An 18,111-nucleotide genomic window follows, 5' to 3' on the forward strand; every position below is an offset into this window, starting at 1 on the left:
ATCTTCCTCCTGCCATGGTAAATAGAGAGGGCCAAGGATTCTGTGCAAACTTTGAAGCATCAGAACCTTTCTGACCCATGTAGACAACCCTAAATGACCCAAGACATTGCCAACACTGTCTTCACAGCTAAGGTGACCCAGTGCCCTTTCCTTGTACTCACTGCAAGGCTGCAGGACCTCCAAAGCAGCCCAACTCTGGGCAAGTCCCAGCTTCTATCAAAAACTGGGTCTAAAATACCTCCTTTGCTGGGCTGCTGAGGGGCTAGTTACAGAAAATGCCAGATGCTAGGGGCACCTGGGTGGCTCAGTCAGTTGAACATCAGACTCTTGATTTCGGCTCAGGTCATGATCCCAGGGTCGTGGGATCAAGCCCTACATCAGTGTGGAGCCTGCACAGTCAGTGTGGAGCCTGCTTGAGGTTCTCCCTCTCTTCCCCCTGCCCGCCTCCTTCCCTACTCATGCACTCTAAAATAAAAAACAAAACAAAAGATAATGCCAGGTGCTAGATACCCAGGCGACTTATCCTTCGTGTTCATTATAATACCACCACTAACAGCACTGGAATTACTGTTCCCACACATAGGTTCACAGTTTTAATGCTGCTCAAATCCTATTTGTAGAATTGCCTGACTGCATACTGCCTCTTCTTCTGTCCTTCCCTCCCTCCCCAGAAAGCCACCAACCTAAATTACAAAACACTGAGAAGTGGCCTTAACCCCGCCCTCCACCCAGCAGGGACCCTACAGCACCTTAGCTGTGGGAATCTTCTGTTTACACTCCCCAAAGCCTATGTGTGAGGGCAGAAGCCAGAACCCCCTTCCCCTGTAATCCTTCCACAGACCCACTGGAAGGAGGAAGGAAACACAGGGAGAGCCTTCTCTGCACCCTCAAGCAGGGCCTGGCCTGGTCCCACAGTGACCCGTCTGTCAGCACTGCCAACCCCCGCCCCCCCTGCTTGCTCCCAGGTGGCCCCCAGGCCTACTCACATGTAAAGTACAGGCCTCACAGTAGAGTGGTTGTTATAAATAATAAACACTCCCCAGGGTTCAATGGCTTCTTCAGTTTCCTCTTCATCCAAACTGAATTAATCTTTCTTTGCATTCCACATATGCATAAAATGTTTGCACAGCAAGCCACCTGAAAACCTGGCCCCATTCAGCAGCTGACTGCTGAACTGGGGACAATATTCCAGATAAAGAAGAACACTTGATTTCTTAAGGTTTTATATAAAATTCTGAAATCCAAATCAGTAGAATCTCAGTAATTCTAATGCTATAAAGTTTAATTTAAAATCACATACACTTTGCTATCAGGTGAAACAAAACCCTGTTTTCACCTCAAGGAGAAAAAACTGCCCCCAAACAAACTGGATATTGGCCCTGAGACAGATGATGTAGGTGGGCAATCCACATGACCCTGCAGCCCTCTGGAGGCAAACAAAGCAAGGTGTTGGTTTGCATTTAATTGACACACAATGATGAGAGAACTTAATCTGTGCCCTGAGAAACTCCTTCAGTATTGAGGACAGAGAAGAGAAAGGTGGTCTCTCAGAAGCAGCTATGGTGTTTGATGTTTGAGGGCCTAGAGTATTGTATTGCAAAGGGGAAATAATTCCAAACAAGGCCCTCCATAAAAACCTGCTCACCTAGAAAGAATGGAACCAAGGGCAGCCATTCTAGATTGGTTCATTCTTTATCTGGAAAGATGTTACAATCCTGATAAAATATTAAAGCCTGCCCTTGGGTTCCAGTGGAGCAGACCTCAGTGCCACTTTAAAAATAGCCTTGCAGTTTTTAATGAACCTTCATACTTTGGCAGTTCTGAGTTTTTTGGATTAATTTCAGCATTAACTTTTCTTGTTTTTCAAAATTTATACTGTGTATTTACTTTGCCTACATGGGTCCTAAATATCTCAGCAATAAGGCTTGAGTAGCTATCATTTTTATCAACAGGATTTTTCAGTGCCAACAATGTAAAAATAAGCTGATAACTTCATTTAATCAGCAATTACTATACTATGTCCTTTTCCTACAAAGCAGACAGACTAAAAACTTTAAGGATATCAAATTCTGGAACTGTCCTAATACAACCATTTTTCTGGGGTCTCATAAAGAAGACACTGTGGCACACAGTGATGGCAGACCTAGTGTCAGTCTCCAGTTTTACTATGGGCACTTTCCACCTCTGTGACCTTGAACAAGTTATTTCACCTCTCTGTGCCTCAGTACCTAATTAAGAGACTGTGAGAATTAGTAATTGTTAAGCTTGTTAACATGTCAATATTGAGACCAGTGTTGCACACAGTTGGTACTGAATAAACACTGGCATCTCCTCTGGCACACAGGCACAAGTGCCTGGGGCAGCACACACACCTGTAGTATCTACAAACCAGATAGGTGTCCACAGCTTTCAAAATAAATTATATATAGAAAATCTTGTAAATTCCTATTACATGCCAATATATGTAAATAAAGATTTATTTTTAATAAAACTATACATAAAATTATATATATAAAAGAATATAACATGATAATTTGATACACATATACAGTGAAACAATTACTACAGTCAAGCTAATTAAGATACCTTCTCCTCAGAGTTACCATTTTTTGTGTGTGTGATGTGAGCCCCTAAAATCTACTCTCTTAGCAAATTTCCACTATTCAAAACAGTATTATTACAACTATAGTCATCATGGTATATATTAGGTCTCCAGACCTACTCATCTTATATAACAACTTTATACCCTTTGAGCAGTATCTTCCCAGTTCCAAAGATTTTTATAGCCACGAGTACTTTTATTTGTGCCAGGACTACAGCTATAGACCCCAAATTTATATGTCTACCCATGTGATTATAAACTATCTAAACAATATACACACATGAAGTTATCCGCATATTGTTCTATGCACCTAAAATGAGCTTACTCTGTGTTAATCCAATGCAATCACATGTGTCCTCAGAGACAGGCAGAGGAGTTTTGAAAGAGAAGAGGAGGCAATGTGACCATAGAAGCAGAGACTGGGGTGATGCAGTCTTAAGCCATGGAATGCCTACAGCCACCAGAAGCTAAAACAGGGAAGGATCAAATTCTCCCCTGGAATCTGCAGAGTGACCCTGTCAACACCTTTTGGACTTCTGGGCTCCATAAGTATAAGAGAATAAATTTCTGTTGTACAGTTCATGGTCATTTGTTACAGCAGCCCTAGGAAACTAACATAACATCCCATGTCTTTTTTTAACTTTTTTTTTAATGTTTATTTTTGAGAGAGGGACGGAGGGAGGGAGGGAGGGAGAGAGAAAGAGAGAGAGAGCAAGCAGGGGAGGGACAGAGAAAGACAGAGACAGAATCTGAACCAGGCTCTAGGCTCTGAGCTGTCAGCCCAGAGCCTGACATGGGCTCGAACTCACTAATTGTGAGATCATGACCTGAGCCGAAGTCGGAAGCTCAACCGACTGAGCCACCCAGGCGCCCCACAACATCCCAAGTCTTAATATTGTTAATATGGCAATACCCCTAAACTGGTCTACAGACTCAATGCAACTCCTACCAAAATTCCAGCTGGCTTCTTTAAAGAAATTGACCAGCAGATCTTAAAAAATATATATGGAAATAAAAGGGACCCAGAATTGCCAAAACAATCTTAGAAAAGAATGAAAAACGTGGAGGACTCTCACTTCCCAATTTGAAAGCTTATCACAATGGTACAGTAGCCAAGATGGTATGGTTCTGGCATATAAACAGACAAGCAGACCAATAGAATAATATTCAGAGTCTGGAAATAGAATCTCCATGTACAGTAAATTGATTTCAACAAAGAAGCCAAAACAATTCAGTGGGGAAAAACAAGTCTTTTCATCATATGGTACTGAGACAACTGGATAGCCACATGCAAAAGAATCAAGTGGAACCTCTACCTCACGTCATATATAAAAACTAACCTTAAATGGATCAAAAACCCAAATGTAAGAGCTAAAACTATAAAATGCTTAGGAGAAAACATAGGAGTAAATCTTCTAAAGAAGTAAAATGACCTTTATTTAGGCAACGTATCTTTGATTAGATAGAACACCAAAAGCACAAGTAACCAAAGGAAAATAAAAAAGGTAAGCTGGACTTCATCAAAATTAAAATTTGTTGTACTGCAAATGACATAATCATAAAATGAAGAGACAGAAAACATTTGCAGATTCTGTATCTGAAAAGGGACTTGGGTTTAGAATATATAAAGAATTCTTGCAGCTCTATAATAAAAGCACAAATAACCCAATTAAAAAATGGGGAAAGGATCTGAATAGATATTTCTCCAAAGGAGACACAAATGACCAAAGATGCTCTACCTCTTTAGCCATCAGAGAAATGCATATCAATACCACAATGAAATAGCACTTAGAGTATCTAGGCTGACTGTAACAAACAAGATGTGTAATAATAAGTACTAGTAAGGATATGGAGAGATCAGAAAGCGAAAATCCTGAAAGCAGCAAGGGATCCTCAATGATATTAAAAGCTGACTCCTCCTCAGGAACCATGGACCAAAAGGCAGGAAGGTGACATATTTGAAGTAGTGAGACAAAAAGGATGTCACCCAAGAATTCTATATCCAGTAAACTCATCCTTAAAAATGAAGGATATATAATGCCAAAGGCATGATTTATGAAAGAAATAACTGATCAGTTGGACTTTACTAAAATAAAAAACTTCTGCTCCACGAAGGACACCATTAAAGGAGAGAAAAACAAGCCACAGACTGGGAGAAAACATTTGCTGAAGACATGTCTGATATCCTTGTTATCCAACATATACAAAGAACTCTTAAAACTCAATAATAAGAAAATGAATATACAAAAGGTAAACAGGCATATGAAAAGATGCTCAACATTATATGCAACTAGGGAGTTGCAAATAAAACAAGACACACCATTACACACCTTTTTGAATGGTCCAAACCCAGAACATAAAGAAAATCAAATGCTGGCCAAAATATGGAGGGAAAAAAAAAAAACCCCAAACCTCTCAATCACTGCTCATGGGAATGAAAAATGGTACAATTACTTTGGAAAACAGTTTGGTAACTTAAAATAATTTTTTTTAATGTTTATTTATTTATTTTTGAGAGAGAGAGAGAGAGAGAGAGAGAGAGAGAGAGAACACGCACAGGTAAGGGGCAGGGAGAGAGAGACAATCCCAAGCAGGCTCTGTGCTGTCAACACAGAGTCCAATGTCTGAACCAAAATTAAGAGTCAGATGCTTAATTGAATGAGCTACCCAGGCACCCCTAGTAACTTCTTATAAAACTAAACATACTCTTACTTCTGTAAGTGTCTACCCACAGATGAATGGATAACAAAGGGGTGGTATATATACACAATGGACTATTACTCAGCCATAAAAAAAGAATGAGATCTTGCCACTTTTGACAATATGGATAGACCCAGAGGGCATCATGCTAAGTAAAATAAGTCAGACAAAGAAATACCATATGATTTCATTTACATATGGAATCTAAAAAACAAATGAACAAATAACCAAAACAGACATTAATACAAAGAACAAACATGGTTGCAAGGTGGGGGGTGGGGGGTGGTAAGAATAAGCAAAATAGCTGAAGTGGATTAAGACATACAAACTTCCAGTTATAATGTAAGTCACAGAGATAAAAAGTACACCATAGGGAATATGACTAGTACTGTAATAACATTGCATGGTGACAGACAGTGATTACACTTATCATGGTGAGCACTGAGTAATGTACTGAATTGCTACTGAATTGTTTCTGAATCACTGTTGTACACCTGAGACTAAACTAACATTGTATGTCAACTATACTTTAATAATAAACTAACTGACTGACATATTCTTACAAAATGATCCAGCAAGTATTTACTCAAATGAGGTGAAAACTTATGTCTACACAAAAACTTTCATATGGATGTTTATAGCTACTTTATTCATAACTGATTGTACCTGGAAGCAACCAAGATGCCCTTCAGTGGTGAATGGGTAAATGTTACAGACTGCATGTTTTTGGCCTCCTAAAAGTCATATTGAAATCCTAACCCCAATGCGATGGTATTAGGAGGTGGGGCCTCTAGGAGGTGATTAGGTCAAAGGCTAGACCCCTTATCAATGGGACTAGTGCCCTTATATAAGAGACCCCAGAGAGCTCCCCAACCCCTTCCACCATGTGAGGACACAGCAACAAGGCAGCCATCTATAAATCAGAAAGCAGGCCATTCCCAGACACAGAATCTGCCAGCACCCTGATCTTGGGACTTCCCAGCCTCCAGAGCTGTGAGAAATGTGTTTGTTGTTCAAGTCACCCCATCTATGGTACTTTTATTACAGCTCTCAGGCTGTAGCCACATCAGTCCCCTCTGCTGCCACATCTGTGAGATCTCAGCCTAGCTCAGCCACAATTCTGCCACGTCACTCCCTCCTCAGAGGCACCTATTGCCCCATTTTATGATTGTGTGATAATTCATTTGATCAGTCCCCTGTCAATGGACACTTACATTGTTTCTGATCTTCTGCTACTATAAACAATGCTGCGGTGAACCACCTCTGAAGAATAAATTCCTAGAACTGGAACCTCTGGGTCATGAACATGTCTTTGTTTAATTCTGACAGATATTGCTAAACTGACATACACAGAAGTGACACCAACTTAGTCCTATGAGTAATGTATAAAAGTGCCTGTTCCTCCATCCCTAGGCAATACAACATGTTATCAATTTTTTTTCCAATGTGATGGGGGGTGGGAATGGCATCATATTATAGGTTTTGTTGATAAAAAGCTTTTTGAAGGAATAAGCAATTACTCGATAGCCACTCTATGGAAATCCTAGACAATCCAGTGGAATACAAAGAGATATAAAAGAAATGTTCTCTGCTCTCAAGTGTGGAATCAGGAGTGATGGATGGAATATACACATGCCCTCATTTAAGAATACAAACCAACCACCCTGTCTGAGGCAGCAGCATAGTCTAGTCAAAAGGGCCAAGTACCTCAGCCTGACTGCTACTAGCTGTCTGGGCCTCAGTTCCTCTGGTGTAAAATAAGGACATAAAATCAGATGATCTCAAAGATTGCTTCAACTTTGGAAATTCTATATTGAAGAGAAATCAGTTAACTCAAATTCACTTTAAAAGTGAATACAGTATTCTTTACATATAACCAGAGTCAATCAGTACAGCACAGTGTCATAATGGTAGTATGCCCTCACCATCCTGACACCTGGAGCAGGGGTGTGAATGGTGGTGCCCTTGCTCTACCTGCAAGCATGCTCTCTGCTGAGACCAGACCTTAGGATCCTTAAAAGAGTACCCCAGGCAGCAACCTCTGGCTGGCATGGAAGATGTAAGAGGAAACCCTGTCTGGCAGTGGGAACAAAGCCACACTCATCTATCTCACAAGACACTCTCACCTCCGTTTGCTGACCAGCATGATTTCGCATACAGAATTTGAACAGGAAAACAGCGATGCTAAGTTGTCCTGGCAGAGACACCTGGGTGGCTCAGTTGGTTAAGCATCTGACTTCGGCTCAGGTCATGATCTCACAGTTCGTGAGTTCGAGCCCCGCATCGGGCTCTGTGCTGACAGCTTAGAGCCTGGAGCCTGCTTCAAATTCTATGTCTCCCTCTCTGCTCCTCCAACTGCTCATGCTCTGTCTCTCTCTCCTTCAAAAATAAATAAGTTGCCCTGGCAGACCAGCGCTCTGGCCTCACCAGCATCCACATAAGACCATGAAGTTGGGACACAGGGCTAATGGTCCACAGTCTAATCTATTTATTTTCAGACTGTACACCATGAAGCACAGGATTGTATCTTTCATTAGTTTCACTCTATATCTACTATTCTTCAAGGAATTTAATTCCAATGAAATAACAAGATACAGACAGATTAAAAAGTTGCATGATTTGACTTTACTGAAAGGCTGCCCTGGCATAAACAATTTCAGTTAGTAGAAACATGGTTTATCTGGAAGCTTCAGGAACCACCTCAATACCAAGGCCAAGGTCTTTGGCTGAGGTGTATGGTCCTTAGGAGAAGTTTCCCTGTTCTGAATCACACACGCTGGAGTTTTTACTTTTTATACTAGAATTCCTAAACTTAGTTCTCTACTTCTACCCAAATATTAAATAGCATTTGCATGAAATAAGCAGTGACAGTTTTTCTTCCTGAAGGAACCAAGGTGAGCACAGTTGAAGGGCATTTGCTAAAACAGGTATCTTATTCCCAAGTGCTCCCCAAAAGAATTTATATTCAGTCTAAACATCCTTGCCCAATCTTCCTTGACACAATGAACTTTTAAACAGACCTGTCTTCTTTTTTTTTATATGAAATTTATTGTCAGATTGGTTTCCATACAACACCCAGTGCTCATCCCAAAAGGTGCCCTCCTCAATACCCATCACCCACCCTCTCCTCCCTCCCACCCCCATCAACCCTCAGTTTGTTCTCAGTTTTTAACAGTCTCTTATGCTTTGGCTCTCTCCCACTCTAACCTCTTTTTTTTTTTTTCCTTCCCCTCCCCCATGGGTTCCTGTTAAGTTTCTCAGGATCCACATAAGAGTGAAAACATATGGTCTCTGTCTTTCTCTGTATGGCTTATTTCACTTAGCATCACACTCTCCAGTTCCATCCACGTTGCTACAAAAGGCCAGATTTCATTTTTTCTCATTGCCACGTAGTATTCCATTGTGTATATAAACCACAATTTCTTTATCCATTCATCAGTTGATGGACATTTAGGCTCTGTCCATAATTTGGCTATTGTTGAGAGTGCTGCTATGAACATTGGGGTACAAGTGCCCCTATGCATCAGTACTCCTGTATCCCTTGGATAAATTCCTAGCAGTGCTATTGCTGGGTCATAGGGTAGGTCTATTTTTAATTTTCTGAGGAACCTCCACACTGCTTTCCAGAGCGGCTTCACCAATTTGCATTCCCACCAACAGTGCAAGAGGGTATCCGTTTGTCCACATCCTCTCCAGCATCTATAGTCTCCTGATTTGTTCATTTTGGCCACTCTGACTGGTGTGAGGTGATACCTGAGTGTGGTTTTGATTTGTATTTCCCTGATAAGGAGCGACGCTGAACATCTTTGCAAAAAATATGGAACGCTTCACGAATTTGCGTGTCATCCTTGCGCAGGGGCCATGCTAATCTTCTCTGTATCGTTCCAATTTTAGTATATGTGCTGCCGAAGCGAGCACAACAGACCTGTCTTCAAGCTGCATTTTTTAAACTGTGGATGGCTATTTAACCAAGGTGATGAGTAACAGAGCTCATTATCTCAGTAAGTATAAACTTGAATTTTTAACCCTGAGCAGGTCTGGCACAAAGATTCTCTATCTTTTCCTGCATATGGACTCTTACTGAATGTTTCACAAGTGATTTCTCTAACTTTGTTATTCAATCCAAATTTTCCCTGGAAAAATTGTTTTCTTACTTTGCCTGTGATCCTCAGTCTGAGGACAATGTTCAGGATATCAGAGTCAGAAGGAGGTCCCAGAGAGTACAACTCAATCAACCCATTTTACAGATGAGGAACCTCTCCGTAGGCTGAAGAGCATGGGTGGAGCATACAAGGGCCCAACCAGGGTACACAGGTAATTATTTCTAAGGCACCACCTTCCCTGCCATTCAAAGCATGTGTGGCAGTTTCCCTGTCTTGGCCTCCAACTGAGATCCTATATTCACTGTAAATCCTTGCTGATACTTTTAACTATATGCTCAATGACCAACATTTTATTTCCCACTATCCTCTCCTGTCTTAGACTTTGATGGCTGTCAAAAGGCATCAAATGGCTACAATCAGGTGGCTGTCGCTGCTCATACCAACTGGTGAGAGCTCATTTTGCACACTTCTGTCCAATTCTGTCTCAAGGACATCATGTTGGTAGCTTAAAATCGGCTCTGGTGGGAGTATTTATACCACAATAGTTGGCAAGTGCTACCACCTAGGACTTCTAGGAGAGGGGCAGTTGTTAAAACTTTATCAGCATATCAACCACTGGTTAAAATATAAAAGACTGATCACATCACATGCTGGTAATGACATGGAGCAACTGCAATGCTTCGTTCTTGTTAATGGGGGTATATACGGCATAAAAATTTTTAAAAACCTGTTCAATGTTACCTACCAAACCTAAAAACATACATACATCCTATGACATGAATATCTAACTCCCTAGGTATATACTCAACAGAAATGCATGGATTTATGCACCAAATGACATGCTTTCTTAGGCAGCATTATTCATAGTAGCCAAAAACTAGAAGCAACCCAAATATTCATCAACTGGGTTACACTTCAGCCCTCAACAAGTACAAAAAAGTGGAGATCATACCATGCATATTTTCAGATCACAACACTATGAAACTTGAAGTTAACCACAAAAAAAAAAATTTTGGAAAGACCACAAATACATTGACCTTAAAGAACATCCTACTAAAGAATGAATGGGTTAAAAGGAAATTAAAGATGAAATAAAAAAAGTACATGGAAGCAAATGAAAATGAACACACGACAGTTCAAATGAAACCTTTGGGATACAGCAAAGGCATTCCTAAAATGGAAGTATATTGCAATACGGGCCTACCTCAAGAGGCAAGAAAGGTCTCAAATAAACAACCTAATCTTGTACCTAAAGGAGCTAGAAAAGGAACAAATAAAGCCTAAAGCCAGAAGAAAAAGGGAAATAATTAAGACTAGAGCAGAAATAAATGATACAGAAACAAAAAATCCCAGTAGGATAGATCAACAAAACTAAGAGCTAGTTCTTCAAAAGAATTAATGAAATTGATAACCCCCTAGCCAGACTGATCAAAAAGAAAAGAGAAAGGACCCAGATAGATAACATGAAGAATGAAAAAGGAGAGATCACAACGAACACTACAGAAATACAACAATTAGGGGAGCCTGGGTGGCTCATTGGTTAAGCAGCCAACTTCAGCTCAGGTTATGATCTCGCGGTTTGTGGGTTCAAGCCCCGCGTTGGGCTCTGTGCCAACAGCTCAGAGCCTGGAGCCTGCTTTGGATTCTGTGTCTCCCTCTCTTTCTCTGCCCCTCCCCCACTCAAGCTCTGTCTCTTTCTGTCTCAAAAATAAATAAACCGTAACAAAATTTTTTTAAAGAAATACAACAGTTATGAGAATACTATGAAAAATTACATGCCGACAAACTAAGTAATCTGGAAAAAATGGACAAATTATTAGAAACTCACAAACTACCAAAACTGAAACAGGGAGAAATAGAAAAATTTGAACAGACCCATCACCAGCAAAGAAATTCAATCAGTTATCAAAAATCTCCCAACAGGGGTGCCTGGGTGGCTCAGTTGGTTAAGTGTCTGACTCTTGATTTCCGCTCAGGCCATGATCTCAGAGTTCGTGAGTTCAAGCCCAAGGGCTCTGCACTGACAGCAGAGCCTGCTTGAGATTCTCTCTCTATCTCTATCTCTGCCCCCCACCAAAAATAAATAAATAAAATCAACTCAAAGAAAAAAAGAAGAAGAAGAAGAAGAAGAAGAAGGAGAAGAAGAAGAAGAAGAAGAAGAAGAAGAAGAAGAAGAAGAAGGTGCACCTGGGTGGCTCAATTGGTTAAGTGTCCGACTCTTGATTTCAGCTCAGGTCATGAATTCATGGATCATAGTATCGAGCCCCATGTCAGGCTCTGTACTGACAGCGAGGTCCGTTTGAGATTCTCTCTCTCCCTCTCTCTCTGCCCCTGCCCTGCTCATACATGCAACACCTTTATCTCATTCTCTTCTCTCAAAATAGATAAACTTTAAAAAAAAAAAAAAAGGAGAGTTAATACCTATTCTCACGTTATTTCAAAAAAATAGAAATACAAGGAAACTTTCCAAATTCATTCTATGAAACCATAATTATCTTGATTCCAAAACCAGAAAAAGACCCCACTAAAAAGAAGAATTACAGGCCAATATCCTTGATGAACATGGATATAAAAATTCTCAACAAGATACTAGCAAATTGAATTCAAAAGTATATTAAAAGAATTATTCACCTATTCCCCATGATCAAGTGGGATTTATTCCTGGGCTGCAGGGTTGGTTCAATATTTGCAAAACAATCAATGTGATACACCACATTTAATAAAGGAAAGGATAAGAATCATATGATCCTGTAAATACCTGCAGAAAAAGCATTTGACAAAATACAGCATCCTTTCTTGATAAAAACCCTCAACAAAGTAGGGATAGATGGAACATACCGCAACATTATAAAGGCCATATATGAAAGACCCACAGCTAATATCATCCTCAATGGAGAAAACTGCGAGCCTTTCCCCTACAGTCAGGAACAAGACAAGGATGTCCACTCTCACCATTACTATTTACCACAGTACTGGAAGTCTTAGACTCAGCAATAAGACAACAACAACAACAACAACAACAAAAAAAAAAAAAAGAAAGAAAAAAAGAAAAGAAAGAAAGAAAGAAAATAAAAGGCATCCAAATCAGCAAGAAAGAAGTCAAACTTTCACTATCTGCAGATGACATGATACTTCATGTAGAAAACCTGAAAAACTCCACCAAAAAATTGCTACATGAATTCATACATTAATACATGAATTCAGCAAAGTTACAGGAGATAAAATCAATGTACAGAAATTGGTTGCATTTCTACACACCAATAACAAAGCAGCAGAAAAAGAAATCAAGGAATCGATCCCATTTGCAAATGCATCAAAAACAATTAGATACCAGGAATAAACCTAACTAAAGAAGTAAAAGATCAATACTCTGAAAACTACAGAACACTTATGAAAGAAACTGAAGAGGATACAAAGAAATGGAAAAGCATTTCATGCTTGTGCATTGGAATAACACTGTTAAAATGTCTACACTACCCAAAGCAATCTACACATTTAATGCAATCCCTATCAAAATACCACCACCATTTTTCACAGAGCTAGAACAAAACAATCCTAAAATTTGTATGGAACCACAAAAGACCCCGAATAGCCAAAGCAATTCTGAAAAAGAAAAATATAACTGGAGGCATCACAATTCCAGATTTCAAGCTATATTACAAAGCTATAGTCATCCAGACAGTGTGGTACTGGCATAAAAACAAACATGCAGATCAGTGGAAAAGGATAGAGAACCCAGAAACAAACCTGCAACTATATGATCAACTCATCTTCAACAAAGCAGGAGGTAATATCCAATGGAAAAAAGACAGTCTCTTGGGACAGAAACTGTTCCCAACAGAACGAATGCTGATGGGAAAACTGGACAGCAACATGCAGAAGAATGAAACTGGACGATTTTCTTCTACCGGACACAAAAATAAATTCAAAATGGATGAAAGACCTAAATATGAGATAGGAAACCATCAAAATCCTAGAGGAGAACACAGGCAACAACCTATTTGACCTAGGCCATAGCAGCTTCTTCCTAGACATGTCTCTAGAGACAAGCATGAACTATTTGGACCTCATCAAGATAAAAAGCTTCTGCACAGTGAAGAAAACAATCAATAAAACTAAAAGGCAACCAACAGAATGGGGAAAGATATTTGCAAATGACATATCAGATAAAGAGTTAGTATCCAAAACCTATAAGGAACTTATCAAACTCAACACCCAAAAAACAAATAACCTAGTTAAGAAATGGGCATAAGATATGAATAGACACGTTCCAAAGGAGACATCCAGATGGCTAACAGATACATGAAAAGATGCTCAACATCACTCATTATCAGGAAAATACAAATCAAAACCACCAGGAGATAGCACCTCACACCTGTCAGAATGGCTAAAATTAAGACAAGAAAAAACAGGTGTTGGTGAGGATGAGTAGAATGAGGAACCTTCTTGCACTAATGGTGGGAATGCAAACTGGGGCAGCCACTCGGGAGAGCAGTATGGAAGTTCCTCAAGAAACTAAAAATAGAACTACCCTATGATCCAGCAATTTCACTTATAAGTATTTACCCAAAGAACACAAAAATACAGATTTGAAGGGCTCCACATAGCCTATGTTTGTTTATAGCAGCTTTATCAACAATAGCCAGACTATGGAGAGAGCCCAAATGTCCATCAACTAATGAATAAACATGATGATAATGATGGTGATGGTGATGATGATGGTGGTGGTGGTGGTGGTGGTGGTGGTGGTGGTGGTGGTGTGTGTGTGTGTGTGTGTGTGTGGGTGGGTGGTGGAATATTACTCAGCCATCAAAAAGAATGGAATCTTGCCATATGCAATGATTTGGATGGAGCCAGAATGTACTATGCTAAGTGAAATAACTCAAACAGAGAAAGACAAATACCGTATGATTCCACCCATATGTAGAATTTAAGAAACAAACAGATGAACATATAGGAAGGTGGGGGGAAGAGAAGAGACTGAAACAAACTACAAGAGACTCTTAATGGTAGAGCACAAACTATGGGTTGACAGAGGGAGGTGGATGGGAGATGGGCTAGATGGGTGATGGGTATGAGGAGGACACTTATGATGAGCTCTGGGTGTTGTGTATAAGTGATGGATCACTGAATTCTACTCCTGAAACCAATATTGCACTGTATGTAAACTAAAATTTAAATAGAAAAAAAAAGGAAAAAAAGCACTATAAAATATCTATCAAAGGTAAAAATAAATACTTTGTGATCTATTCTGGAAAACTACAAAACAATGGTAAAGAATGAACTGCATGGCAATGACAACAACCTGAATCTCACAAACGTAATGAAAAGAAGCCAGACATATTGCATGATTCCATTTACATTAAATTCAAAAGCAGGAAAAATTACTCTGTGGTGTTAAAAGTTAAGATAGAGGACAGTAGAAAGGAAAAAATAAATAGGACAACATATGAGGGGGTAGTCAGTAATATTCTATTCTTTTTACTGGGATGGTGGTTATACATGTATGTTAACTCTGTGACAATTCATTATTATCTGTGCACTTTTGTTATGTAATGTTATACTTCAAGTTCAGTTAAGAGGAAAATGTTAAATGCTGGTCTGAATCCTGGCATGGCAAGTACCTGCTTTGTGGTGAATTCCCTCTTGGTGTGACAGGGCTTGAAGAAACACACTCCCCAAAAGAGTAAATAAAATAAATGGCCTAAATAAGAAATGAGAAGCCCCAGAAAGCATTTAGGAAAACAAAAGAAACCCACAAACTTTCCCCAAAGCCACTTCTACTCCCTTTCCCCAAGACAATCTCTAAAATTATACATCCAGCAGCTATGGGTCCTTTACATCCCCCAGAGTGTTTTACCTTCAGAACAGGACATGTAAGCCCCAATAACTTCATGCTGGACAAACACACTCACACCTAATTCAGCCTAAATTTGCTTCTTAAAAACACTGCAGAGTAGGACACTATCCAATTAAGTGGGATAAAAGACATTTAACAAATCATGTAAAATCAAATCAGAAGCTGGTCTAGTTGGAAGAGCATGTGACTCCTGATCTTGGGGTTGTAGAGTTCATGCCCCACCTTGAGTCCCCACCTTGAGTGTAGAGATTACTCAAAAACGAACAAAGTTTAAATCAAATCAAACCATATTTTAGCAGCAATCTTCATGGAGAAATAAAAAGAATAAAAATGACTGACTTGGAAATACTCTAAACTCAACAGAATGCTCTGGGCTTGTCCTTAAGCTTCCAAAAAGCTCTTCAGGAAACTGTAATAGTTGGGGATATTAAGAAGCCTGCACGTGAGGAACAGTGTATTTGGGGATCACATCTATCAGTCCAGCCAGGCTGTTCTATCAAAATACCACAGACTGGGTAGCTTATAAACAAAAAAAACTTCTGACTTACAGTCCTGCAGGGTGGCAAGTCCAAGACCAAGGCACCAGCAGGGTCAGGTGTTGGTGAGGGCCCACTTTCTTGTTCATAGGCTGGCGCCTTCTTGCTGTGTCCTCACATGGTGGAAGGAACATGGGAGCTCTCTGGGGCCTCTTTCACATGGGCACTAATTCCATTCATGGGCTCCACCCTCATGACCTAAGCACCTCCCAAAGACCCCACTTCCTAATACCATCAAACGTGGGAGTTAGAATTTCAACATATGAATTTGGGGAGGATACAAACATTCAGGCCACAGTAGTACCTTCCAAGCTCAACTTTAGAACTTCCCAGAGATTCTAGATAATTTCTTAAGCCATCACCATAATGTGAATTTGACTATTTTTATTAAAAAAACAAAAACAAAACTTACAACATAAAGTGGCCAAGATATTACTATGGACTGAATGTTTGTATCCCCCCCCCCCAATTTATATATTAAAGCCTTAACCACCAGGGTGACGTATTTGGAGATGGGGCTTCTAAGAAAGTAATTAAGGTAAAATGGGCTCATACGGGTGAAGCACTGATCTGACAGGATTAATGTCCTTAAAAGAGACACCAGAGAGCTTGCTCTCTCCCTACAAGCATGGAAAGACAAGCCATGTGAGCACAGGGCAACAAGGAAGCTATCTGCATCCCAAGGGGAGAGGTCTCACTAGAAACCAATCCTACTGACACCTTGATCTCAGACTTCCAGTCTCCAAAACAGTGAGAAAATAAACTTGTTTGTTTGTAGTCTGTAGTACTTTGTTATGGCAGCCCAAGCAGAACTGTACAGATTTAATAGTTTTTTAAGAATGTATTTCATCTTTTATGTATGGAAGAGAATGAAGTCAAAGATTTTATTAAGAAGGATTTATGCAACAAACATTTCCTAAGCTCCTTCTATATGTCAGGTTCTAGATGCTGCTCTCTTGAAACAAGTATTTTAGTAGCAGGATTTTGCTGCCAAGATTCCAAGGCAGAAATAAATGTAAATGAGGAGAGTGCTGAAATGCAATTTGACTTAACAAGGGCCTGGGGCACAGATGGCATTGCCAGCAGAGGGAGCATCTAGCCATGTTGGGGCAGGGGACCTGGTTGGGATAACACAGATGTGGACCTTGTGGTCTCATCCAGAGACATCCAGTCTGTGCTACAGGTGAGAGAGACTGGTTGGGCATGAAAATATAGCCAATCAAGAGAAAACCTGACTTGTCAACTGGTAAGATGCTTGACTTAATCCAGGTGAGTCATCATTTTAAGAAATCCAAGAAGATATACACAGGAAAACCACAAGATAGGCAGAAACTGCTAACAGTAATGGATATCTGCAAAAATAAGACAAAGTTGTATTCACAAGTATTTGGGGCTTTTTCTTTCACATGAAGCCCGTTTTTGAAATGTGTGCCTTTTACATATACCTGCCATGATGGGACTGAGTTCCAGAAACGGGTGAAGTGTTCAACACTGCTGGGCCAGTGTCTTCTGCAGAGGCCTACACTGGAGCCGGCTGGGGTGGCAATCTGTTAGCACCACACACACCTTCGCATTATCTGTGATAGAAAGAACTTCATATAATACCACCATACCAAAATGTCAATTGTCTACCTCAGGAATTAGAGGGACAATGCAGATGACATGGAGGACAAAGGCTCCCCAGTGACCCCAGCCCTGGCAGAGCACTGATTTCTTCTTAAATTTCTGGTAGTCTTCATAATCTGACAAGGGCCAACACTGCTAGAGTTTTGAACTCATTGCTACATTTGTCACAAGCATTTTTTTTAAAGATTCAAATTTATTAGCAAATGCTTTATAATCAGAATGAAAGCTATTCACTAATCTGCCTGGGTATAAAACTAATAACAAAAAAGTTAATAGCCTTTATTCCTATAGTCAGATAATAATCAGTTAATATAATGAAGAAAAAATCTATTTATGTTATAACAAATACACAAAAATAATCTAAAGAAATGTATTAGATCTGGACCTGGAGAGAAACAATTATCAGAAAAATCCAGAGTTGATATAGGTTAGTCAGAGTATAAAGGAGAACTGGGTCCCAACTGATCCATTAAAAATATATGAACCTGAATGCCCACCTCAGCACTCATTAGAAGGAGTGACAAGCAGGGCATCACTGGGCTGAGGATGAAACCCCTGAGTGCTCTCAGAAGACAGATAATGCAGATCAGGTTTATCCTCATTACTCATTTACCTTAGACTATTCCCAATAATGTAAGCCCCTAAGTATATACATAATCATGGGTAAAACAAGAAAAATAACAC

The 18,111-nt window shown here is 39.8% G+C and overlaps 1 protein-coding gene, 1 long non-coding RNA gene and 1 other non-coding gene across 3 annotated transcripts in view; all 3 read right to left on the bottom strand.

The window, feature by feature from the left end:
• Positions 1 to 18,111, bottom strand: part of NINL (ninein like) — a 172,583-nt gene that overhangs the window by 106,412 nt on the left and 48,060 nt on the right. The window contains 1 exon segment of the mRNA XM_053200333.1: positions 17,247 to 17,378. Within this exon segment, the coding sequence (XP_053056308.1) occupies positions 17,247 to 17,378 (132 nt within the window).
• On the bottom strand, positions 5,132 to 11,134 carry LOC128311171 (uncharacterized). The gene is made up of 2 exons (XR_008289233.1): positions 9,224 to 11,134; positions 5,132 to 8,322 (listed from the first exon to the last, which is right to left on the bottom strand). It is a non-coding gene; the product is annotated as an uncharacterized LOC128311171 (long non-coding RNA).
• Positions 9,114 to 9,220, bottom strand: LOC113602607 (U6 spliceosomal RNA). The gene has a single exon (XR_003424091.1). It is a non-coding gene; the product is annotated as a U6 spliceosomal RNA (small nuclear RNA).

Source organism: Acinonyx jubatus, chromosome A3 (assembly GCF_027475565.1).
Source record: "Acinonyx jubatus isolate Ajub_Pintada_27869175 chromosome A3, VMU_Ajub_asm_v1.0, whole genome shotgun sequence".
Classification (NCBI taxonomy): domain Eukaryota; kingdom Metazoa; phylum Chordata; class Mammalia; order Carnivora; family Felidae; genus Acinonyx; species Acinonyx jubatus.